This window comes from Meles meles, chromosome 6 (genome assembly GCF_922984935.1).
Source record: "Meles meles chromosome 6, mMelMel3.1 paternal haplotype, whole genome shotgun sequence".
Taxonomy (NCBI): domain Eukaryota; kingdom Metazoa; phylum Chordata; class Mammalia; order Carnivora; family Mustelidae; genus Meles; species Meles meles.
In genome coordinates this window covers 110,884,854-110,911,528 of record NC_060071.1, presented here as the reverse complement: position 1 = coordinate 110,911,528, position 26,675 = coordinate 110,884,854, and the positions used below count along the sequence as shown (strand labels likewise).

At 38.2% G+C, this 26,675-nt stretch overlaps 2 protein-coding genes across 3 annotated transcripts in view; one reads left to right on the top strand and one right to left on the bottom strand.

Moving 5' to 3' along the window:
• The window catches only part of CCDC175 (coiled-coil domain containing 175), a 71,980-nt gene extending 65,146 nt beyond the window's left edge, over nucleotides 1-6,834 (top strand). The window contains exons 18-20 of the mRNA XM_046009926.1: nucleotides 2,486-2,529; nucleotides 3,955-4,117; nucleotides 6,743-6,834. Coding sequence (XP_045865882.1) covers nucleotides 2,486-2,529; nucleotides 3,955-4,117; nucleotides 6,743-6,834 — 299 coding nt within the window. The remainder of the gene's footprint in view (nucleotides 1-2,485; nucleotides 2,530-3,954; nucleotides 4,118-6,742) is intronic.
• The window catches only part of LOC123944652 (JNK1/MAPK8 associated membrane protein), a 28,848-nt gene continuing 8,320 nt past the window's right edge, over nucleotides 6,148-26,675 (bottom strand). The window contains exons 4-7 of one of the 2 annotated variants that reach the window (XM_046009927.1): nucleotides 23,244-23,450; nucleotides 20,595-20,776; nucleotides 16,940-17,016; nucleotides 6,148-8,184 (exon numbers count right to left, since the gene is read on the bottom strand). In XM_046009927.1, coding sequence (XP_045865883.1) covers nucleotides 7,966-8,184; nucleotides 16,940-17,016; nucleotides 20,595-20,776; nucleotides 23,244-23,450 — 685 coding nt within the window. In that variant the 3' untranslated portion in view covers nucleotides 6,148-7,965. The remainder of the gene's footprint in view (nucleotides 8,185-16,939; nucleotides 17,017-20,594; nucleotides 20,777-23,243; nucleotides 23,451-26,675) is intronic. The other variant, XM_046009928.1, reaches the window with a different exon arrangement.

The following is a 26,675-nucleotide window of genomic DNA, read 5'->3' as shown; positions in this document are numbered from 1 at the left end:
CGCTCCTCACCAACATTTAAAATTGTCAAAACACTTAACACTTAAGCCATTTTAGTAGGTATATAATGGTATTTCATTGTGATTTTTATTTGCATTTCTCTGATGACTGTGCTCTTGAGTATTTTTTCATGTGCTTTTTGGCCACTTGTATATCATCCTTTGTGAAATGTCTTGAATCAATTATCTATTGCAGCATAACAAATGATTACAAATCACTTACTTTGCTCCTCAATTGGTCATTTGGTGGTAGAAACCACTCATGTCTGCCCTACATGACATTAGTTGGGGCAACTTGATGGCTGGGAGTAATTCAGCAGCTGGATCTGGAGTCATCTGCAGACACATCCACTCACTCAGTGTGACTGGTGTTGCTCTTGACTCACAGCCCGAGTTTCCATGTAGTGGCTTGGACCTGCTGCGTTTCAAAAGATCAGATCCGAGGTACAAGGGGAAGGGACACAGTTGCCACCACGAATGGGAGGGGTGTCAACACGATGCTGTAGGAAGAGCACGTGGGATGGAATATATTGTGGGGCCATCTCTGGAAAATAGTCTGCCACAGTTTTGTCCAGATCTTTTGCTCATTACCTTGTGTTGTGTTGTTGAGTTAAAATCTTTGTGTATTCTAGAAACGAGTCCTTTTTCAGTATGAGGCTTCTCATTTTACTTTATTATTATTTTTAATATTTTATTTATTTGACAGAGAGAAATGACAAGTAGGCAGAGAGGCAGGCAGAGAGAGAGAGAGGAGGAAGCAGACTCCCTGCTGAGCAGAGAGCCTGATGTGGGGCTCGATCCCAGGACCCTGAGATCATGACCTGAGCTGAAGGCAGAGGCTTTAACCCACTGAGCCACCCAGGTGCCCCATCATTTTCTTTATATTGTCCTGAAAGAGCAAAAGTTCTTCCTGTGGGTAAAGTGTAGTTTACTTATTTCATCTTTTAAGGGTAGTATGTTTTGTGTCCTAAGATATTTTCACTTAAGCCAAGTTCTCAAAGATTTTCTCCTATTTTTTCTTTTATAAGTTTTTAATTTCAGCTCTTATGTCTAGATCTCTAATTCAAGTTCACATTTTTGTACAGTGTGAGGTAAGAGTTGAATTTCATGTTTTCTCTTATGTATATCCAATTGTTCTAGCACCATTTTTGAAAAGCTTATCTTCTTAGCATTGTACTACCCCAATGATTTTTTCAAAAATCAATTTTATAAGTCTGTTTCTTATTCTGACTTTATACCAATACCACACTGTCCTGATTACTTTCATGCTCAGTCTGGACGTCAGGTGGTGTAAGTTCTCCATGTTTCTGGTTCTTTTTTACAATGATTTTGGCTATTATAGGTCCTTTGATTTTCTTGTAAGCTTTTAAAGACAGCTTATGTATCTATAACTGCACACCTCCTGGGATCTTAATTGGGTTTCTGTTGAATCCATACATCGACTTGAGGAGAACTGACATCTTAAAGTAAAATCTTTCAATCCAAGAACACAGTATACATCTCCATTTATTTGGAAGTTATTTTTCACAGCAAGATTTTGCAGCTTTTAGGTGTTATAGTAGGGGTCCTTAAGACCACCCTTAGGCTCAATGATCAGCTAGGATTCACCAGGCTCAAGTTGTTAGACTTCTTGTCCATTACAGTGAAGGATATGGAGTAAAACTAGCTAAGGGAAAAGGCGCATGAGGCAAGTGTGGAGGAAACCAGATGCAAAATTGCAAGTTGCCACCCAGTGTAGTTGCACAGATGCATTTAATTTCCCCAGTAATGGTGCGCGACAGCACCTGCAAAGGAGTGCCACGCAGGGGCCCCTGGGCTTGGGCATCCAAGGTACTTATTGGAGGCAGTTGGTCATGAAGATGCGCAGTGCCTGTGAGACCTCAGCTACTCGAGGTGTTCATGTGTTTCTTTTATGCTATTAGGATGGTAAATTGGCACCAACTCATTTTTGAATGTTAAACCAATCTCCTGAGATAAAACCCGCTTGTTCAAAAGCTATTATTGTATTTATATACTGCTGGATCCAATTTGCTAATCTTTGTACAGATTTTTGTGTCTGTGTGCAAACCTGCTTTGTTCTGCTTGCACTTAGGTCTGGAAAGTACCCCCCAGCAGAAAGCCAGGTGATCATTAAGGCTTGCCTCATTTGTCACCCCTCCTTCAAGTGTCCCAGTTCTCTGCTGCCCATTCTCCAGTACCTGAAAACTGGGTATTAAAGCAGATATATTCAGGGTGCCTCTTTGGCTTAGTCAATAGAGCATGTGACTCTTGATCTCAAGAATGTGAGTTCAAGTCCCATACCGGGCATGAAGCTTACTAAATTTAACCCATTTCCTCGTTTACAGTGAGTGGGCAAGTCTAATCCAATTATTCTGTCATTTTGGGAGTGGAAATTTTTAGATAAGCAATTTTTGAAAAACATAGCATTACTTTCATAAAAATTTTCACATTTCTCTAACATTTACATTTCAAAAATCTTTTATTTTAGCGGAGTATTTGAATTTGTGGGATGACTTTCATACTACAGTTAAGGTGAGCTTTTTTTTCCTCCATAAATATTCCTAAAAATATTCACCTACCTAATGTGTGTGTGTATATGTGTGCCTGCATAAGGTAGGAGGTCAGGATTGGGGGGAGTAACAGTGTTAGTACACCATGATATCTTAACATGTGTGCTCTGTATTGTTAAAAAAACAATTCACCTGAGTAAATTTTAAACATCTTATTGGCTCTGTTCAATGATTCATGAATCAGGCAATGTCCCAGCTAGCAGATTAAAAGGTGCTCTGAGGAGCTATACAAGAGGCAGAGGGAGCTGGAACCTGGAAGTTATACTAAGCACAAAAAGCAGGTTGATTATTATAAAGATTACTTTCCTTTAGGGGGTGGCAGGGATTATTAGGCAGATGACCTAACTGGTGCTGATGAGGTGACTCCTGATGGACTGGTGTAAGATTCATTTCTGAGAGAGCCGAAACTGTAATTAACTCCATTCTGTTTGGTGATGGGAGGCTTTGCCTAGATGACTCCATTTGGAGCTGTTGTCTTATTTTTAGCGGTGCCAAATGTCACTGAAATCTCAATCCTTTGGGACACTGTCTTCCTCCTCTACCAATTTGGTTAGGGGGACCTACACCCCATCTCCACCTGCAAACACAAATTGCACACAGTATTTTAGGACAAATTTGTCAGGTCTGAAGTCCATCTGTCCTCCATGTTTTACTGGCCCTGTTCCTCTCCACCACTCCCCTCCTCTAAAGACTACTAGGTGGAGTTTAAATCCTGGCTTTGCCACTCTCTTGAGTTTTTTTGTTTTTTTAAGATTTTATCTATTTGACAGAGATCACAAGTAGGCAGAGAGAGGGAGGAAGCGGGCTCCCCCGCTGAGCAGAGAGCCCGATGTGGGGCTCGATCCCAGGACCCTGAGATCATGACCTGAGCTGAAGGCAGAGGCTTTAACCCACTGAGCCATCCAGACACCCCCACTCTCTTGAGTATTTAAAGTTTACATATGATTCTGGCTCAGCCTTTAACCTTTTCCAGATGAGGCTAATGAGGTTCACAGTTTAAGTAACTTTGCCCAAGACCAAACAGTTAATGAACCTATGGGGATTAAAACTCATATCCAGCCTGGTTCCAAAGTTTTTTCTCTTCAGCTGTAAGCCATGCCAATTATGCCCTGCAGTTCCATGCTGCTCTGAAGGTGAGCGGGCGTCTTATTCAGCCCCCCTCCCTGCCAAGGTTAGAGGTCAGTGAGCATTCCATTCAATTGTCTCATTTGCTAATCTGTTTTCTTCTGAGATCTTCTACAGAACTTTGTGAATGTGATATGGACATTTATTTTACATGAGTAACACCAATTTTGCATACATGTTTTTGTCTTGGATATGATTCACTCAATGTTTTTATTTCGTTGGAATTTATATTCACACATCCCAAAATACTATTTTTTTAAAGGAATTGGTAAACAGTGGTGATGAGATTTTGCAAGAAATAAAAAACCTAACAAAGAAGCTGAAGGAAAGAGATGAAAACATTGAGCATATCAGCACTTGGCTACAAGGGAATCTTGACGAGTTGCGTGATCTTATGGAACAGGAATTGGAAACAGACCTGCATAGTAAGTAACTTCTCAAAGCTTTGGATAACAAAGAACCTCTTGTTATTTTACTGTAGCCAGTACTATCAAAAAGGCATTTTAAAAACTAACCAAATAACGTCATTGTCCCTAATAATCCTTCCCCAGTTTATGTCACATTCACCTAAACATTGCTTCTCATTTGTGGGGTCGAATGTGGCAATACAGCAGTGTTGGACAAATCTCCAAAAGAACTGGACAAAAAGAACTATGAGAGAACCTAACTGGGGAAGAGACTTGACCCTAGTTAAGGAATGGGGCGAGGTCTCTGAAGGACCAGAAATGGAGCTGAGAGCACAAGGAAGTTTTCTGGCTTCCCTAAACTCCACTTATTTCTGTTTCTGGAGCACTGGCACTGCGTGGGCTTTGAAGGTAGGTGGGCCTAGGCTCAGATATTGGCTCTGCTTATTACGTGTTACTTAATCTCTACTCCCCAGTTTCCCTGGTTGTAAAATATGGATAGTTAACTGCACGTTATAGAGCATCAGACCCAAATTAGGCACTGATCAGATCTCTTGAAATCTAGCGCCCTCCTGTGGGAGGTGATAGTCAACTTCGGCTCCTTGGATTACCTGACCGTCTCTGAGCCACCTGTAATCTAGCTTTTGGATTTTCCCTCTTGAATGGCTGCGCTCAAGGTTGGGACTTCTAGAGAAGGCCTTGATCTCTTCCAGATCAACAGCCCTTCCTTGTCCTCTTCTGGACACCATCTGTCACTGCAGCTGTGCAGATCCTGGCTCTCTCCTTCAGGAATGCTGCACCAAGCTCCAGAAGCAGATGGAGCACCTTTGAGCCTGGCAAGAGAGCAAATGCTGCAGTCACTAAGCTGAATAAGACCCGGTCCCTGAACCTCGATGTGCATACACTGTGAGAACAAACAAGGAAAGAGTATATATAAGGGATTCCTTCTAGTGAGTGGCTATGAGAGGATAAAGAGAGGAACCTCTAAGCTTTTTTTAGGTGTCGGGAATACATAGGGATGTCTTCCTGAGAGGGCAATAGACGTGCCCTGGACGAGGACTGCGATAGCATGGCCGAGTGGGTATCTGCTGGGGGTTCCAACTGGCACATGTGGAGGACAGGCTTATCAGAACTTAAAATGCCAGACTTATCTTGAAAACGAAGATTGTTACTTTTTGCTTTAACATTCCTTCTTGCAAATAAAAGGTAAACAAGTTAACTCTTAGTGTGTATTCCTGAATCAAATAGTAACTGAGTATGGATTATTTATTAAGAAGTATTATAAAAATAGTTTTAAAATTCTAGAAGTCCCTAAGTCTTATATAACTTAAGTTACAGATAAATAATTTGTGTATTAACCAAATATTTTCACTTGATATGTGCGGCACAGAAAACTTTTTTTAAGGTCAAGGGATATTTTATTTTTTTTATTTTTTTTTTAATATTTTTTATTTATTTGACAGAGAGAAATCACAACTAGGCAGAGAGAGAGGAGGAAGCAGGCTCCCTGTGGAGCAGAGAGCCCAATGTGGGTCTCGATCCCAGGACTCCGGGATCATGACCCGAGCCGAAGGCAGAGGCTTTAACCCACTGAGCCACCCAGGTGCCCCAAGGTCAAGGGATATTTTAAAAGAAATACCAAATTTGTATACACTGTCACCTTTTTATTATGGTGATGAGGACCCGAGAGTTGTATTTTGATCATTTAATTCTGGAAAAGAAACATTAAGGCAGAATCAAAATTTCAGTAAGAAATAATTTTAAAAGTTTGCTGAAAAATTGTCAAAAGGTCTCTTGGAAAAATTAAGCATCTGAACTAAGAAAAGTTTAAACCATACTCTCAAGCATTAGAATCACCTGTAAGAGGTTTAAAAAATCCTTCTGCTCAGCCTGTACCCTAGGCCAATTCTGAATCTCTTGGGGTGGGACCCAGGCATGTTTTAGACCTCTCTCCGGTGAGCTCCAATGGGTAGCCAAATCTTGCAAATGAACAGTTTTACACAAATAAATAACCATGTAATTGTTAAATTTATCAACTGACCCAAATTAATCAAAATATTTTGACCTTTAAATTATCTATCCAGCACTGGTTAGCAAAATAATTACCATGCACTACAGCAGTGAGAGTTGTAATGCCCTATAAGGACATAAGTAAAAACTGAACAAAGCTGAGCCAGGACAAAGGTGATTTGTTTATATGCTTAATAAACACGTTTTAACAGATCATTTAGTGACATTAGCAACCACAGTTGCTATGATTTGTTCTGGTCTTGTTCTTAAAGCAAATGAAAAATGCACATACCTATTTAAATATTCCTGAGAATCTTTGCATTTGAAGAATTATAACTACTTGCATGATTTTTCCTCTTGCACACACATTTTTCTGCTAGAATAGGAGATCAGAGAAGATAATTGTTAAAATGGCTCCATTTTAACAATTGTCCCTCCATGTGGAGCGACAGATATGGTCCTGGTAATCAGACACATGGCTCCCTACACTTCCCTCCCCTGCCACACCACATCCCAGATTATACAATTGTCCAGTTGAGGATTCTTTGGGAAATTTAGAATTTTAATGCACACTAATAACCACCCAAACTTGTGTGACATACACAGAATTTTCACATTTTATTTTTACTCTTACAGAAAAGAAGAAACAAATCCGTATGAAAAAAGTCCATCCCCCGGTGGTTGAATGTACTATGAAAAACATTAACAAAGAAAAGCTAACAAAATAACTTGAAGGCTACAACTGCTGTGAATTTAAAAGGCACAAACAAAACTATAAAACAAGTGAGTGCACTTTCTTTCATATTTTGCAATGGTCAATGGATGTCCTAAGTTTAACAAACCTGCATAATCCCCATTAAACAGAATCGGTAAATAACCTTCTAAACAATACAAATGGATAAAATGGTCAGATTATTAGGTTAAGTGACAAAAAACCTTATTTTGCTCCCACATGGATCTCTTAAAGGGTTCCGAGCATAAAATTCACAGCACACCTATTAATAACTAACCACAGGAAAACTCCATGTTGTATATATTCTGTATTTAGTTTTAGAAGGTATCAATTTTAAGATGCATCCTAATTCAGAGATGTCACAATGTGAAAAAAGTTTCAGGATCATTAAAATATGGCATTGTCTATATATACTTACAAAATGAGACCAAAGAGGAAGGGACTATGTGAATACATGTATTTATCCATTTGGACTACTTAAGTCTGAATTATTTCCATAAGTAGTGTGGCAAAATACAATTAAATGTCAACATCTGAGATTTTTTGTAGTTAAGCATTTTATTGTTTTTCTTAACAGAAACAATCATCAGAAGATGTCTTCAACCAAACTACCCATAAAAAGAAAACTTGTTATATAAAGTTATATACTCTATTTTTATAATCAAAATACTGTATTGGTAAAAATAAATAACAACAAACAACATACTTCATTTCCATGTTTGCTATCAGACCCACAAGGTATGTTTGTCCTTATAATTCATTATACTTGAAAAACATTGAAATACAACAGACATGCACAATTAGGCCAATGCTTAGGATTTCAGATTATACTTACCAAGATGTAGAGAAACATGATTTTGTTCTAAAGAATAACTAAATTGTTGAGGAGGCAAGTGCTTCCTAACATGCTCCTAGCGTCATAGAATGCTAAAGTATATATTTAATGTAACAGGCTACTACAGCATTTTGTATTTTCCAACTCTAACCATAAAGTCTGTTAAGTCAAAAACAGAAAAAACAATTCAAAAACCCCTAATCTTTCTTCCAGGTACAACAGAAGAGTATTAATGCACTTTATATTTTTTTTTTACTAAGAACACTTTTTAGGTTTTTTGGTATTTTACATTCAGTGTCCATTGGCTCCTTCGGAGAGTATCCGTGAAGGCTCAGTAAATTTTGCCGTGAACAAGTAAAAAAGAGCTGGTGTGGGTACCAAAGCCAAAAGGGGTAAATCCTGCTCGAGTTTATCCACTCTGGAAATGGATATTATTCCATAGGCGTGAAGTAACCAGTGGCTGAAGAGAACAATAAGTCTTTTCTTTCTCACCAGAAGATCATAGCAGTTCTATATAATTTTGTAAAAGAAAAGACAAATACAAGTTATTGGGCTGAATAAGCTAGATAATTTATTACATTATAATTTAACATGTATTATTTGTTCGGAAGATGGCAGAATAGGAAGAGCCTGAGCTCTCCGCATCCCATGGATACACTGAGATAACACTCATCAATGCAACTCACTCTGAAAATGACCTAAAGACTGGCAGCAGAAGACCTCCCACAGTTAGTTGTAGAGAGGAGGCCACATCGAAAAGGGTAAGAAGGGTGGAGTGATGGTTAGGAACCAAGCGCTGAGAGAGACTAACCACAAGAAGCCCAAGGATCAGACCCCACACCAGCAGCCCTAGGCACGGGGGTCCAGCACTGGGAGAATGAGTCCCCCAGTGGGCCTTACTTAAGAGGTTTTTGTTTTTGTTTTTTTGTAATCAGGGGCCCTTAGCTCCACGAGAGCCAGAAAATAACAGGGAAACTGAGTACTCCCAGCCATTAAAGCGTCATCATAATAGGTAAGTGATGAATCACTAAATTCTACTCCTGAAACCAGTATTACGCTAGAGGTTAACTAACTAGAATTTAAAGAAAAAGTTAAAGAAAACAAAAAAGAGCCAGCATAACAACCTAACAGAAATACAGCATAGAAGCAGCAGTTTAAAAAGTACCAGGGGTGTACGTGAAGGAGATATACTAATTTCAGAAAGAACAAAGAGCTAGCACAGTCCCCGACCTCGATACCCAGACACTTGCAGCAATCAGCAGAACACTCTTCACCTAGCTTGCTACCACCACACCCAGCCCATGTTCTCTTGCCGATTCACTCAGCAGGTGTCCCTCCTGCCCCCACACACTCTGCAAGCAACCCCAGGAGAGATGGCACCACTCCAAAGTGGCTCCTGCCCTTATAACCGAAAGTGCAGAGGAAGTACCCGGCCCATCAGTGCCATGGCAGCTGCGACAGCCAGACGGGGACAAGCATCTGTCGAGATTGCTAGCCCCACCGACCTGCGAAAACCTCTCAGGGGACAGGGAAGGGAGAGGTAAACCCTGGAGAGTGGTTTAACTGCAGCCCCAACACACAGAAGGGGGACAGGCATCTGGTCTGCCAATCCTGCCCAACTACAGGCCCTTGGGGGCCCTAGACTGACACCTTTACAGCACAGGCACAAAACCCTGCGTGGAATGCCCTGAGCAGATGAAGGAGGCCACTGCAGCTGACTGGACTGACACAGCCCCAACAGCAAGGCCCATGTACCCCCCAGAGGAGGCACCCCTGAAGTGCCTGGTTCTGGTGAATGGCAGCACTGTGCCCCAGGACCCCTTCTTCATAAGGCCACTACTTTCAAGATCAGGAGATGTAGCTGACTTTTCTAATACAAAGGAAAAAAACAGAATGAGACAAAATGAGGAGACCAAGGAATAAGCCCCAAAGGAAAGAGATAAGCAACATGCCTGATAAAGTAATGGTCATAATTGAGCGGAGGATCTCAGTGAGACCTTCAATAAGTAAATAGAAAATATAAAACACAACCAGTTGGAAATGAAGAACTAATAACTGAAATGAAAATTACACTACAGGGAATCAACAGAGAAGGGAGAAGAACATATCAGTGAACTGGAAGACTGGCATAATGGAAAGCAGCCAACCTGAACAGCAAACAAAAAATGTACTAAAAAATGAGAACAGGTGGAGTGACACCATCAAGTATAACAATAGTCACATAATAGGGATCCCAGAAGGAGAAGAAAGAAAAGGTGCAGAAAATTTATTTGAACAAATAAAAGCTGAAACTTCCCTACTCTGGGGAAGAAAACAGACATCCAGATGCAGGGAGCACAGACAGCATCTAACAAAACCCAAGACACATAATAATTAAAATGGCAAAAGTAGCAATAGAGATTGTATAAACAGCGAGAGAAAAGAAAGCAATTACACATAAAGGAAACTCCTTAAGACTATATCAGGTGATTTTTTCAGCAAAAACTCTGCAGACCTGAAGGGAATGGCACAATATTTTCAAAATGGTTAAAGAAAAAAAACCTGTAACCAAGAATACTCTATTCAGCAAGACTGTTAATGCAGCACTGAAGGAGACAGAAGGAGTTTTCCCAACCACCCTTATAAGAGATGTTAAAGGGAATTCTTTGGGGAAAAAAAAAACCATAATAAGGAGTAAGAAAGCTATGAAAGGAAAAAATGTCACTGGTAAATGGGCAAACATGTAATAAAAGATTAATCACATATAAAACCACTATGGAGAGTAAAATGTAAAAACCATAAAATCAATTATATCTATAAAAATCAGTCAAGGGACTGACAAAAGGATGCAGAGTATGACATATACATAAAACCTGGCAGGAGTGGATGATAAAAATTAGTGCTTTTAGAGAGGGTTCAAACTAAACTGACCCACAACTTAATACAGACTGCTATACATATAAGAAGTTATAAATGAATGTAATGGTAACCACAAATCAAAAACCTATAAAATGTACACAAAAGGAAAGGAATCCAAGCATAACACTAAAGGCATCAAACCACAGGAAAGAGAAAAAAGAGGAGCAGAGAACTACAAAAATAACAGTAAAACAAGTAACAATGGCAGTAAGTACATACCTATCAATAATTACTTTGAGTATAAATGGACTAACTGCTACAATCAAAAGACACAGGGTACGGAATGGATTAAAAAAAAAAATCCATCTAAGTGCTGCCTTTAACAGACTTACTTCAGACCTAAACACACATGCAAGACTGAAAATGAAGGGACAGAAAACACATCATGCAAACAGAAGTTAGAAGAAAGCTGGGTTAGCAATACTTACATGGGACAAAATAGACTTTAAAACAAGGAGTGTACCAAGAGATAACTACATAATTATAAAGGGAACAATTCAACAAGAGGATAGAACAATTATAAATATCTATGCACCCAAAAAGAAAGCACCTAATACATAAAGCAACTATTAACAGACAGGAAGAAACTAACAGTAATAGAATAATTGTTGGGGACTTCAATATTCCACTTTCATCAATGGATACGTGATTCAGACAAATCAAAAAGGAAACAACAGCATCAGACCAGATGGACCTAAATGATATATTCAAACATTCCATCCCAAAACAGTGGAATACACATTCTTTTCAAGTGTGAATGGGATCTTTTCTGGAATGGATCATGTTAGGCCACAAAACAAGTCTCAACAAACTTAAAAAGATCAAAATCATATCATGCATCTTTTCTAACCACAGAGCGAGATGAAACTAGAAATCACAAGAAAAAGTCTAGAAAGAACACAAATACATGGAGGCTAAATAACATGTTACTAAATGATTAATGGGTCAACCAAGACACGAAAGAGGAAATTATGAGACAAAAATACATGAGACAAATGAAAACTACAATGGTTCAGTATCTTTCAGATGCAGCAAAAGCTGTTCTAAGAGGGAAGATTATAGCAACAGAAGCCTACCTCAAGAAATAAACATCTCAAACAATGTAACCTTACCCCTAAAGGACCTAGAGAAAGAACAAAGCCCAAAGCAAGTAGAAGGAAGAAAATAATAAAAGATTAGAGCAGATGAAAATGAAATAGAGGCAAAAGGAAGGAAGGAAGGAAAAGGAAAGGAAAGAAAGAGAAAATTGAACAGCTCAGTGAAACGCGAGCTGGCTCTTTGATGATCAACAAAATTGAAAACCTTTAACCAGACTCAGCAAGAAAAGAAAGGTCTCAAACAAAATCAGAAAAGGAGGAGAAACGACTGACACCATAGAAATACAAAGAATGTTAAGGGAATATTATGAAAAATTACATGCCAATAAATTGGACAACTTTAAGGAAATGGATACATTCCTAGAAGTGTATAACCTCTCAAAAGTGAATCAGGAAGAAATAGGAAACTTGAAGAGACCAATTACTATTAATGGAATGGATCAGTAATCAAAACACTCCCAACAAAATAAAGTCCAAGACCAGATGGCAAAACAGGTGAATTCTATCAAACATTTAAAAAAGAATTAATAACCATTCTCAATCTATTCCAAAAAATAGAAAAGGAAGGAAAGCTTCCAAATTTATTCTATGAGGCCAGCATTACCCTGGTAACAAAACCAGATAAGGACACCACAAAAAAAGGGGAAACTACAAGCCAGTATCTCTGATGAACACAGATGCAAAAATCCTCAACAAAATATTAGTAAACCAAATGGAACAATATCCTAAAAAAATTATTTTCCACAATCAAGGGGGTTTTATTCCAGGTTGCAAGGGTGGTTCAATATTGGCAAATCAGTCAATATGATACATCACATTAATGAGAGAAAGGATTAAAAACCATAGCATCATCTAAACAGATGCAGAAAAGGCTTCTGACAAAGCACAACATCTGTGTGTGATAAAAACCTCTCAAAGTTGGTCTAGAGGAAAGGAACCTCAACATAGTAAAGACCGTATATAAAAACCTCACAGCTAACTTATTACTAAATGGTGAAAAACCAAGGGCTCTTCCTCTAAGATCAGGAACAGGAAAAGGACGTCCACTCTCACTACTTCAACAGAATACTAGAAGTTCTAGACACAGAAATGAGAAAACAAACAAAAAAGACATTCAAATTGGTAAGGAAGAAATAAAACTTCCACAATTTGCAGATGACACGATACTATGTACAGAAAACCCTAAAGTGTCCACCAAAAAACTACCAGAACTGATAAACGAATTCAATGAAGTCACAGGATACAAAATTAATGAACAGAAATCTGTTGAATTTCTATACACTAATAACGAAGTAGCAGAACGAGAAATTAAACAATCCTATTTACATCGTACAAGAATAATAAAACATCTAGGGGCCCCTGGGTGGCTCAGTGGGTTAAAGCCTCTGCCTTCGGCTCGGGCTACGACCCCAGGGTCCTGGGATGGAGCCCCAAATTGGGCTCTCTGCTCATCAGGGAGCCTGCTTCCTCCTCTCTGCCTGCCTCTCTGCCTACTTGTGATCTCTGTCTGTCAAATAAATAAAATCTTTAAAAAAAAAAAAAAAAGAATAAAAAAACATCTAGGAATAAACTTAACCAAAGAAGCAAGAGGCACCTGGATATTTCAGTCATTAAGTGTCTGCCCTTGGCTCAGGTCATGATCCCAGGGTCCTAGGATCAAGCCCTGCATTGGACTCTCTGCTCGGCGGGAAGCCTGCTTCTCCCTCCCCCACTCCCCCTACTTGTGTTCCTTCTCTCACTGTCTGTCAAATAAATAAATAAAATCTTTAACAAAACAAAACAAAAAATACACCAAGGAAGTCAGAGACCTGTATTCTGAAAATTATAAAACACTGATGAAAGAAACTGAAGGTGACACAAACAAATGGAAATTCCATGTTCATGAACTGGAAGACCCATGTTAAAACCCAAAGAAATGTACAGATGTGATGCAATCCCTATCGAAATAGCAACATTTTCTACAGAAGTAGAATAATCATAAAATTTGTTTGGAACCACAAAAAATCCTAAATGGCCAAAGCAATCTTGAGAAAGAAAAATGAAGCTGGAGTTATGACAATTCCAGATTTCAAGATATACTACAAGGCTGCAGTAATCAAAGCAGTAAGGTACTGGCACAGAAAGAGACACCTGTATCAACGGAACAGAATAGAAAGCCCTGAGATAAACCCATGCATATATGGTAATAATCTAGGACAAGGGAGGCAAGAGTATATACAACAGGGAAAAGACAGTCTCTTCAATAAATGGCACTGTGAAAACTGCGCACCTACGTGCAAAGGAAAGAAGCTGGACCACTTTCTTACTCCATACACAAAAATAAACTCAAAATAGATTAAAGGCCTAAATATGAGACCTGAAACCATAAAGTTCCTAGAACAAAATAGGCAGTAATTTGACAATGGCTACCTAGGTCTCCTCAGGCAAGGGAAACTGAAGCAAAAGCAAAGTATTGGGACTACACCAAAATAAAAAGCTGTTACATAGTGAAGGAAATCATCAACAAAACAAAAAGGCAATCTAATGAAGGGGAGAAGATATTTGCAAGTGATATATTTGATAAGGGGTTAATATGGATATATATTTTATATATATGTATATATAAATACAGATATGCATATATCTGCAGTCAAATGCTCTACCACTGAGCTATACCCCCCAGATATGCATATATCTGTATATCCTATAACTTCTACAACTCAACACCCAACACTCAACATTGTATATCCTATAACTTCTACAACTCAATTTAATTTAATCTGATTTAAAAAATGGGCAAAGGACTTGGACAGTTTTCCCAAGAAAGACGTAGACATGGCCAATAGACACAGGAAAAGCTGGTCAACATCACTAATCACCAGGGAAATGCAAATCAAAACCAAAATGAGATATCACCTTAGACTTGTCAGAGTAGCTAAAACCAAGAATACAAGAAACACATGTAGGTCAAGATGTGGAGAAAAAGACTCGTGCACCAGGAATGCCAACTGGTGCAGCCAGTGTGGAAAACAGTATGGAGGTTCCTCGAAAAATTAAAAATAGATTCACCAAAATCCACTACTGGGTATTTACCCAGTAAATGAAAACTCACCCAGAAAATGAAAACACTAATCTTAAAAGATATGTGCACTTCCACGTTTATTACAGCATTATTTACAAAGCCAAGATGATGGAAGCAAACCAAGTGTCCATAGACAGATGAATGGATAAAGGTGCGGTACATATAAACAATGGGATATTACTTAGCCATAAGAAAGGATGAGATCATGCCATTTGCAACAATATGGATAGACCTAGAAGGTATACTGCTAAGTGAAGTCAGTCAATCAGAGAAAGACAAATACCATATGATTTCACTCATAATGTGGAATTTAAGAAACAAAGGATAAAAAGGGACAAAAACAAAATAAAAGAAGAAAGACTCAAATACAGAGAACTGGTGGTTACCAGAGGGGAGGTAGGTGAAAAAGGGGATTAAGAGTACACAAATTGTGATGAGCACAGACTAATGTATAGAATTGTTGAACGATTCTATTGTACACCCGAAACTAATATAACACTCATGTTAAAACTTCAATAAAATGTACTGTTTCCACACAATAATCTCAGAATCACACAATGTTTGACCTAAAAAGGACCCAAGAAATCACTCGGTCTAGTCACTATGCTGGAAACTGAGGCTTCCGATAGCCATAATAAACATTCAGGGGCAGCACCAAAACAGGAGCCCGTGTCTCTCAGTTCTAGTCTACACCACCATTCAACCCTAGAAACACTACGGTTTCTTCTGAGAGATATGAACCAGAAGGGAACTCCATGTGATGTGCCTTCTTCCTGCCCTGATCCACTGTAACTGAGTCTTATAGACAGGAAGGAGGAGGTATATACACCCAACTTCCTCACTCTTAGTATTCTTGGAGTCTGCTGCCTGGATAATTAAAAAGGAGCAGAAATAACAGGTGAACAGCCTGATTTCCTTTAATCTTTGAACAGCTTTCTAATATGTAGAAATTGGAGGGAACACGTTATTATAAAAGTAATATCTAAAGGTGCTAACAAAATGTAATTTGTGGTAGGTTACCAATTCTCTCTTATTACACGACTCATCAACTCACCTAGAAACTAGATTTTCTTTTCCTGATTCAGGTCCCTATTTCTGATTCATTACAAAGTGCTACTTGAAGTACATGAATATTTTATATAGGAGAGATTCCTAGAGCAGAGTGATCAGTTTCAAGCTAGTTTAACTATCCATAGTAGTTATAGATAACAAACAAAAATTTGAAAACTTCATTTTATTGAAATATCCAATCATTTCTCCCTCAAAAATGAATTTGCTTATCTTCTTTAAATATGTTGTATTGTTAAGGATTACAAAGCAGAAATGGAGACAGTATACAGAAGAAAGATGTAAATCATCATAAAAATAGTCTATCTAGTTCCTCTACTATTTTTCTGGCTGAAAGTCATTCCCTCTCATTCTTTCACTAATGTAAAAGAAAAAGGAGCAACAGCAATGACTCCAAAGTAGGTAACAACTTACTTCCCCTGGGTTGAACTTATTTACAAGAGTTTTGAGAAATCACACACCTTACCAACAGTAGTATAGCACCTGAAGACTGTGCCAAGGCACTAGACTAGCAAGCAACACTTGTATTCCTTTCAAGTTAAAGGAATAAGTCAAAGAGTTCTAACAGTGGCCTTCCACCGAAATACTAAAAAGAGGCAGAAGACGGAGATCACAAAACAGGGAACAGGGTCAAAACTAATGTGACTATGACATTATTTCCAAATCACCAAAACATTAGAGTGCAAAAGTCAAAACATCCGTAATCAATATGGTTGGGAAGAAAATTGAGTACAAAATGTATATAATTACTGATGACTGTCAGTGTTGCCAATGTAAAATAAAGTGTAAAATTAGTTCTACATACAATAAAGCATTTCATGTTTCCTTCAGAACAGTATTAATAACTTTCAATATTTCAATAATTAAACATTTTTTATGTGGGTAAATTATGTGATATGATTGTTTTTTCTCCAACATGCTGGATAGTTGAGTCTACCACTGCATGAATTTCCCAAGCAAATACAGTCCAATATACAACCTTTCATAAATTTAACATGCTAACAGCTACTGAGTGCCCAATCAATTAGCCATTCCTAAATCAATCAGCTGTACCATATCATATGTACTATTCTATTCAGTTGTTAAATTAAAAAAACAAATAATCAAAAAACCTTTAACAAAGGAAAAAAAGATTTCCTACCTCTATTTCAGAAGCTGACATGTACACAGCCAGAGTAACCAAAGATAATACTAATATAATGTATGGGAAGGCATAATCTGAAAAAAAAACAAACATTGGTATTATATTGAAAATTAAGCAAATTTTCTGAATAAACCATCAAAAAAATTCAAACGGCATAATTCTCCTCATAGTGAAAACTTTCTTAACCAGTCCTGTGAGAGACTCAAGTCCTAATGCCCTAAGGCAGGGGTCGGCAATCTTTCTGTAAAGGGCCAGATAATAAATATTTTTGGCTTTGTGGGCCACACAGTGACTGTCTCAATCACCCAAATCCCTGCTGTAGTGGGTACAGCCAGAAATGAATGGGTGGTGTGGCTATGTTCCAACAAAACGTTAGGGGTAATAAAATCTAAATTTCACATAATTTTCACATGTTAAGAATTCTTCTTCTTTTAATTTTCCCCCTACTGTTTAAAAATGTAAAACTATCCTTGGTCCAGCTTTGAAGACCTTCCTTGAAGGTCCAGCTTTGAAGACTACCTTGAGGCACCCATTGAATGTAAAGAATTAACTTCTGTCTGTGCTTCTAGAACACTAGTATGTACCAAACTTGGGAGGACTGAGAAAGTAATTACTCAAATAATTTTGTTTTGTGGTCCAGATGGGGGACGTTGGTTGAGAAGAGCTATACAGTTTTAATAACTCTTTAGAAAAGTTCATGTGTCAATAAACCTCAAAGGACAAACGGATCATTCAGTGTTCTTTATGTCAAAATTCTAGTTATTTCTACTTCAAGCAAAACTTTTCCTTATAAAACATTATTTTCCTCTTAAAATGTTTTCAATTTATAGTACACTAAAACAAACGAACAAATTGAGAATAAAATCATGGATTATTTTTCATATAATTATTTTAAAACAACTGCAATTTATGAAACCACTAATCATTCTACATCGCAGTGGAACCCATTTGGAACAATTTCAAATGTTAACTCAGAAAGCAGAAGCCAAAAACTCTGACAGGCCCAATTCCAACTTACTAAATAGCTGAAAGCCTTATTTGACATTTAGAATCTTTTACTTCATAGACAGCAATTAGGTCCTCAACCAACCATTCAAAAAAAATCTCATTTAATTTGTAAATAATATTGCTAATGCTACAAATTCAAGACTGAGTAGTAAAAAGCCATCTAGGTTTAAAAAGAGGGAAAGGAAGTTTCTAACAAGGCCTAAACTTGTGGGTAGTAGAGGGTGGTCTTGGGCTCAGGCATGGTTTTTACTCTAGGGTGTAAAATAATTTGAGATTTTGAGCAACTAGGACGAAGGGTAAGGCCTGAGAATCTGCGTTTTAGTTCCCCTAGTGGTTCAGATGCAGATCACACTTAAAAACTGACTTCAATAATAATTCCAAGCAGGTAAAATTTGTCACAGGCCTCTTCCTAATACCTCCAGGGTCTCTCTCCCTAGACCCAGGTATCTTAAGCTACCAGAAGCTGCCTGGCTGCTCTACTTTGCTCAGACATCTCTATTTCCTTGTTATGAACAGAATGTTTGTGTGCCCCAAAATTCTCCTGCTGAAATCCTAAACCTGCGATGTGTTGGGATTTGGAGGTGGGGCCTTTGGGAAGTGATCAGGAATGAGGGCAGAGCCCTTGTGAATGAAATTAGTGCCCTTACATAAGAGAGCCCTCCACCCCCGACTTCTGCCACATGAGGACACTGTGGGCTCATATCCAGACACCAAATCTGCTGGTGCCTTGCTCTTGGACTTCCCATTCCCCAGGACTGTGAGAAAAAAACTTCTGTTGTTTGCAAGCCACCTCGTCAACGGTACTTTTATAGCAGTCTGAAGTGATTAAGATACCCCAACAAACCAAAATTATCTATTTACTTTTTTTTCCAATATGATAAAATTACAAGTTGGTATGATATCCTCTGACTATTCTCAGCAGACTGCATACATTTACATTTAGTGCGAATGAACACTGATCCTCACAATGAATGTGTTTTGAGCAGAGGCTTGTTAACAAAATGACCTGACGTTCTATGTGGGACAAAGCATTTTGCAATATCGGCAGCCACAGTGTATGAAGCAGGGGAGTCTGGCAGTCTCCCTGGGTTAACTTCCCAAACCCTGGCCCACTTTCCACAGCTTTTCCCCTCAAGAAGTTCTGCACAACAGCACCAGTTGTAGCCTAGGACACAGGGTGGAGGCTGACAATTCGTAAATCCTTCCCGCCTAGACAGCTCTCCTAAGTGCCAGACTGGTATAAATAATTACCTGTACTTTAGTGAATAGTCCATGAACAGCTAAAACCAGATTCACTTCTCATCAACCTATTTTATTTGCTTCTTCTAATAACCGCTTCTGTTGCTCTATTCACCAGTTACTAAGTCAGAAAGCTACTCTATCAGATTCTCCTATTCCCTCACCCGTGTATTTAATCAGTTACCTAGTTTAGTTAACTCTGTCTTCAAAATACTCTCCATTTCCAGTGTTTCTCTACTTTAGGCCAGACAGTCAGACATGGCTAGCTCCAACAACATCTTACCTGATCCTCCAGGTCCTCCTCCCCCACCAATCCATCCTCCACACTGCTACCAAGTTCTCTATCCAAAATGCAAACCTAGGTATGTCACTCTGCTGTCTAAAATCCTTAAAGAGTGGGTCTCTATTCCCAAGAGCAAGAACAGCCACCTCAAACACCTCCAGAGGCCAGTCAAGCAGGTGAATAAGGGAAGTGGGCCAAATCTAAGAAAATAGGGAATGGTAGGAGCTAGAAGGAACTATACATTTGCAAATATTATGTAGGCCAGCGGAAGCAATGTATCAGTAACTAGAATATGAGGGATAACAGACCTCTGACTAGTCTCCAGTTTCCTCTTCTCTTGGCCTCACCTTCACAGTGCCATCCTCCTCCAGAACCAAATTCATTACCATGCTACATTATGATGCCAATGTTGCCTAGCTCTTTTAGGCCAGAAACCTTGTCCTCTGTAACCCGGTAGGGTTCATATAAAAGATGGCATCTAACAGCCCTGCAATATTCAATGTCACATATTCAAGTAAAGTACTATATACTACATTCTCTCCGCTACTTACAGCTGTCCTACTAGTATGTCAGTCCTTTAACACCAACTTTTTCTCATTCTTCTTTTGAGTCACAATTCAGTCTACATAGTTACTGAATAAATGAATAGCTATATTAAAATAAAGAATACACTGAGGATTCTTTTATTGTACCTAAAAGACTTTGATAAAGGAACTCAAAAACTGAAAACATAAAAAAAAACAAACCTTAAGACATAACTTAATGATAATATATGTTACTATATATTATCAACAGTAGTTTCTATATGTTATATGTAAAAACAAGTTCTTGTTTTTTAATTTATACTCAGGTTTTAAAAATATTCCTACTTAGGTTCAATGCTTCAGATTCAAAGTATTCTTTAAATAGGAATCACCTTTGATTAGTCTGAGAACATTCCATTCCCAGAAGCCCATTTTTTTTACGTTTTTTATAAGACTGATTATGTTTTAGCAAAAATATGTATTTTCAAGGATTAAAAAAAACTATTTTAAAGAAAAAGATCTAAAATTATACTTAGAAAAAATAGTTTATCCCACATAAAAATAAATATATTTCATTGACTTGACCCATCAAACTTACACAAAAGGCCTCCGCCAACTGCCTGAAGCACAGTTAAAATTGGGAAGAAGTAAAGTGCAGCATAAATACTTTTAAATCGATCAGACTTTCCTAACCCACAGGCAATCTTCTTTACCAGAAGTGGTCGGAGCAGCATCATCAATACCAAGCAGAATGCATAATAGATAAATACAATGGTGTATCTGTAAAATAGAACAAGGAATCATAACATTGAAAATAAGTTTTAAAATACCTACTGATCAATTTAAAATCAAAGATGCTAAAAAAGATTTTAAACGTGTATTCAGTCAACCTATTAATTCATAAGGTTTCAGTAATGTGAACATTTTTATAGTAAGTTTCTAATAATAGAAATTTACATGATTTTCTGTGTCTCATCTAATCAAGTTCCCCTCAAAACTACAATTAGAGTAAAATATCCTGGTATTTCTCAATTTTAAGGAACTAGGCTATATATACGCCAATGGAGAAAATAACCTCCATCAGTCAATGTAACAGTGTTCCAATGACAATTTTATGCCATCACTTTTTGTTGACTCACAAAAGAAAAAATAATTCTATAACTTTTGGTAGTCCTATAGCCTTTTTTTAAATTTATTTATTTTTTTTTTATTTATTTGACAGAGAGAAATCACAACTAGGCAGAGAGGCAGGCAGAGAGAGAGGAGGAAGCAGGCTCCCTGCGGAGCAGAGAGCCCAATGCGGGGCTCGATCCCAGGACCCCGGGATCATGACCTGAGCTGAAGGCAGAGGCTTTAACCCACTGAGCCACCCAGGCACCCTTTTTTTTTTAAGTTTTTTTTTTAGTAATCTCTCTGCCCAACCTGGGGCTTGAACTCACAACCCTGAAATCAAAGAGTTGCATGCTCTTCTGACTGAGCCAGCCAGGTGCCCTAGGTAGTTCTGCTGCTTTTTGAAAAGTTTAGCCCCAGTAAATAATATGTAAAGTAAATATGAATAAACCCAGTGTTGATACCATAAAATCTTCTCTTAATTTTCAAAAACCACTGTTGAGTATGATTAATAAAACATGGCAGACAGGCCACTGCACAGTGACTACTGGAAAAGCTGCTGAGAAAAAAAAAACACCTACTTAATTCAAAGATGGTGAACATATCCTGATCAATGAAGTTGTGTAAGGCTGTGGCCGCAGAATGAGGACTGAGAGCACCTATTTGCCGTCTCTGTTCTAATCTTAGTATTTGTTGACTTTCCTACTATATGTTTTATAGATAGTATAGAAAGCATTTATATATGTGACCAGCAAATGAGTCTGATTTTTTTTTTAAATAAAATGGTTATATACGGTATCTGATTCCCTTTTTAAGCTCTCTAAATAAGACCAGGTTAAGTCCTGCAGTCCCCTGGATAGTATATGAGAAGAGAATAATCGAAGCTGAGAGTTATAGCTCTATGATCACATTATCAGTCGTTTATATATAGTCTTACATGTAAATTATATGTATATACAGGGACAGATGGCATATATACGGGAAATAAATAACTTACAGGGCTTAATCATAGGCAGGTTGAAAGATGTTCATACCTCTGTATCTGTAACATTTTTTTTAAATTACCCTTTTACATATGCGATGTGTTTTTCACACTTAGTACTCTTAAGAAACTGCACAAAGAGGACTATTTTCTTGAGCATATTATGTAATGGTAACTTGCTATATGAGAATGTCAATACCAGACTCTATTACACTTTTACCAAGAAAAACACATCAAAATGAACACGAGGAGAAATTCTAAAAACGAAGTAGTCTAGGACAGTATTATACAGAATCTTATGAATTTGGTTTTTTTGGTTTTTTTTTTTAAGATTTATTTATTTGGCAGATAGAGAGCACAAGTAGGCAAAGCGGCAGACAGAGGGATTTGGAGAAGCAGACTCCCTGCTGAGCAGGGAGGCCCAATGCAGGACTCCATCCCAGGACCCTGGGATCATGACCTGAGCTGAAAGCAGCCACTTAATCGACTGAGCCACCCAGGTGCCCCAAATTTGGTATTTTTAAGACAAAACATTCTCATGGAAATTATAAACATTAGTTGTGGAGAAAAACAAAAACAAAAAAACCACTAACCCAAGCACCCTAATTACAATGCCAGCTACTTCTTTATTAAGTGCTTCCTGTATGTAAGCACTGCACATAGTATCTGATATGTGCAGACTTACTTAAGCCTCACAATAGACATATAAGGTACCATTATTCCCCTTTTTTACCAATGGGAAAATGGAGGTTATGAGAGGCTCTTAACAAAATCATGTTACCACAGCAGCTCAGGATTCACACTCAAGCTTATTTTTAGTCCCAAAACCCATACTCTTTCCTCTATGTCAGATATTGCTTCTCTGTTGCATATCATGAAAGTTTTCCTTATAAATCCCTTTTAAAGAAACAAATATCGCTTGTTTTAGAAATGCTTATATACACTTTGATACCAACATAAAAACACGTTCATGTGTATTATACCAAAATGTATTTCTATTCCCATCTATTAGACTATGTATCCTTCAAGAGAAGAAAATCATCTCCGCCTATCTCCCAGTTCCCGGAAGCCATTCTTCAATACTCAACCTATTGAAAAGAATAAAATCTACAGTTGTCATTTTCTAAGTGATCTTCGGTCTGTGAAAATACTTACAGTGGGTAAACGGCTTCATGTGTGCAGTGCACCGTGGTGATGTAGTCGGGACTCGGGTTGTAAAGCATAGTGTACCAATCGGAAAGCATCAGGACTCTGCAGGAGCGGATGTAAAGGACACCAACGGGGTCGCTCACAAGTAAGGTGGTAAGAGCTGCCATGGTGCATTCGAATAGTGCAGTGGCGTGCTGGAAAAGTGCGCTGGAACTAGGAAAGCAAAAGCAGCACAATTACTGGAAACTTTTCAGGATTTCGATGGCTTTTAAGAAAACCTGTATGTTTCAAAATACAGGTTCTAAAAGGATATTTTAACTGATAAATTCTGAAGCTAAATATCTTCTAAATAAGTTAAGAAAAGTCAATCATAAAAACCACTTGAGTTTAACCATCTATACTAAAAAGGGATACGCATCCCAGACAACACGGTGCCAGTACTATCTAAATGTACAGAAGAGCAGAAAGTATCGTTAGTGCCCTGCCAAACTGTTAAGAATGTCTCAGTATCTATGCATTTTAAATGATCTTAAATATCAAAAGCACATAAAAGATTATATGTAACATATATTAGTTATAAAGTGTAATAATATAGTAAACACTATAAGCTCATCATCTAACCTAGTAACTAGAACATTAACCTACATTTACCTCTGTTCTTTCCTCATTCCCCACTCTTGGCTCTCCCCAAAGAGGTAACCATTATACTAAATTGTCTTTATCACTGTTTCTGCAGTTTTTATTCCAATTAGATTATGTTTCATAATCTGTCTAGTTTTGCTTATTTTTTTTTTAAAGATTAATTTATTTGAAAGACAGAGGGGGGAGAGGCAAAAAGAATCTCAAGCAGACTCCCTGCTAAGCACGGACACAGGCTGAGCCTGACGCAGGGCTCAACCTCACAATCCTGAGATCATGGAGCCGAAATCAAGAATTAGACGCTTAACCAACTGAGCTCCCCAGGCACTCCAAGTTTTGGTTATTTTTAAGCACTATTAAAGTGATATTTGTCTTGAGATTTTTTTTTTCATTCAAAATTACATTTCCAAGATTCATCCATGGCATTGCTTATAGCTAAAGTTCAGTCACTTTCACTGCTATATAATATTCTACTGCGTGCCCATTCCATCATTTATCCACATTTGCTTTTTTAAGTATGTTGTCAATGCCTTCCTCTCAGTTTATAGGTTGAATTTTCACTTTCTTGTGATATTTATAAACAGATGTTCTAAATTTTAATAGAATTTACTTTATCAATTTTTAAATTTCTGGTTAGCATTTTAATATTCTGAGAAATCCTTATTCCAAGAAAAATATTAACCTACATTTTCTTCTAGGTTTAAAGGTTTTGCTTTTCACATTTAAGTCTTCCACTCACCTAGAATAGATTTCTGTGTATAATCTAAAGTAGGGTGTGACTAGATTTTCCCACTTGGGTATCCCAACTGTCCCAGCAGCAGCACATTACTGAGTAGTTTACTGTCCCTCCTACCCCACCCCCCACCCCGCCATGCCACTTCTGCCATACAAGTTTCAGAGATTACTGGTCTGTTTTTAGGTTCTGTAGTTTGTTCCTGGGGTCCAAATTTATCCCTGAGACAAAAGAATATGACAATCATTCTCTTCTTTTGTTTTTTGTTTTTATTTTTTCTTTATTTCTTATTTTTTTTATAAACATATAATGTATTTTTATCCCCAGGGGTACAGGTCTGTGAATCGCCAGGTTTACACACTTCACAGCACTCACCATAGCACATACCCTCCCCAATGTCCATAACCCTGCTCCCCCCCTCTCCCAACCCCCCCTCCCCCCAGCAACCCTCAGTTTGTTTTGTGAGATTAAGAGTCACTTATGGCTTGTATGACAATCATTCTTGATATTACATACATTCTTCTACTTCTTCAGTGGTCTTGGCCATTCTTGGGCCTTTGGACTTCCATATAGATTTTAGAATTAGCTTGTCATGTTCCACAATATGAATTCAATGGAGCTTAGCTACCTCAGTCTTATCTTTCTCACAATACCATGGTACTATAAATGAAATATAGGGAGATAAAAGATCCTGTATATTTATCTTACAGCCAGCCTCTTTACTAAACTCTCTTATCATTTCTATTATCTAGTCTACAGATGCTTTTGAGTTTTGTATCTGAACAATGTTTTAGTTATCTATCACTGTATAGCAAACCAAAATTTAGTGGTTTGACAACCACCATTCATTATTTCTCACTAGTCTGTGATCTGACTGGGCTCACCTGGGCAGTCCTATCTGTTCAACTTGACACCAATCTGGGATGCACTCATCTAGAGGCTTGACTGGGTTGCAGTGTTCAAAACAGCCTGTACGGCTGGAGTAGATGCCAGGTATCAGCTGTCAGCACAAAGAGGGCTGCTGACCAGAGCATCATGTGGTCTCTTATTTTTGGTGGTCTGCAGGGTTAATTATGTGAATAGGTATGAATTTCTTATTTCTTCTGCTTAGAATGTGTTTTGCTTCCCCAGGAGCAATTCTGTGATCTGTTTTTCACTATGTCTGTAAAATCCGAAGCTAATGTATCTTTAAATAGAGACTTTCCTTCATTTTCTCTATTTTTTCTGAAGACTCTGATTAGAAACTATGTACAAAGAGTTAATAAAACTTTTCCTCTGCACAGGAGACTCTGACTTTCAGTTAACTAGCTCAGTTCCTCTGGAAGCCTGATAAGGGTAAAATGTCAACTTTATTGCCAGGTAACATTGTTTAGGATACGAACAACTCCTTGAGTGGTAAACTGTATCGGGACTGGGGAGAACTATAAATAAGCAATAAATATCCGACGGAACACCATGGTCTGGCCTTCTTGAGTTCAGCAATTCTTGTAATTGACATGTCCCCTGCAGGGCTCTGGAAGCTATACTTACAGAGAGGTTGCATAAAGAATAGCTCCTTTAGGGCATAAGACCTTAAACCTGGACTCCCACACCCACTCAGGGTGGACTTTATCTTCCTGCAGCTGAGCTCAACTGCTTCAAAAGCTGACGCTGCCCTGTAGGCAAGCTGTGTTCCTTCTGGGCAAGACTGGTTCTTGGTATGACCTAGGGCTGTCTACCTCTGGTAGTCTGAATGTTTCACTGAACCTAGGTGGATTCCCGCAGGGATTATAGACACACACTACAGCTTCTCTTTCTATGCTCCATTTCTCTTAATATATTTCAAATTTTCTATCTCCTTTTCTCTCAGCATTGCATTATTTTTTAAATTTTATTTTTTTTTCAGTGTTCCAAAATTCATTGTTTGTGCACCACACCCAGGGCTCCATGCAATATGTGCCCTCCACAATACCACCACCAGGCTCACCCAACTCCCACCCCACCAAAACCCTCAGTTTGTCTCAGGCCACAGTCTCTCATGGTTCATCTCCCCCTCCGATTTCCCCCAGCTCCCTTTTCCTCTCCAT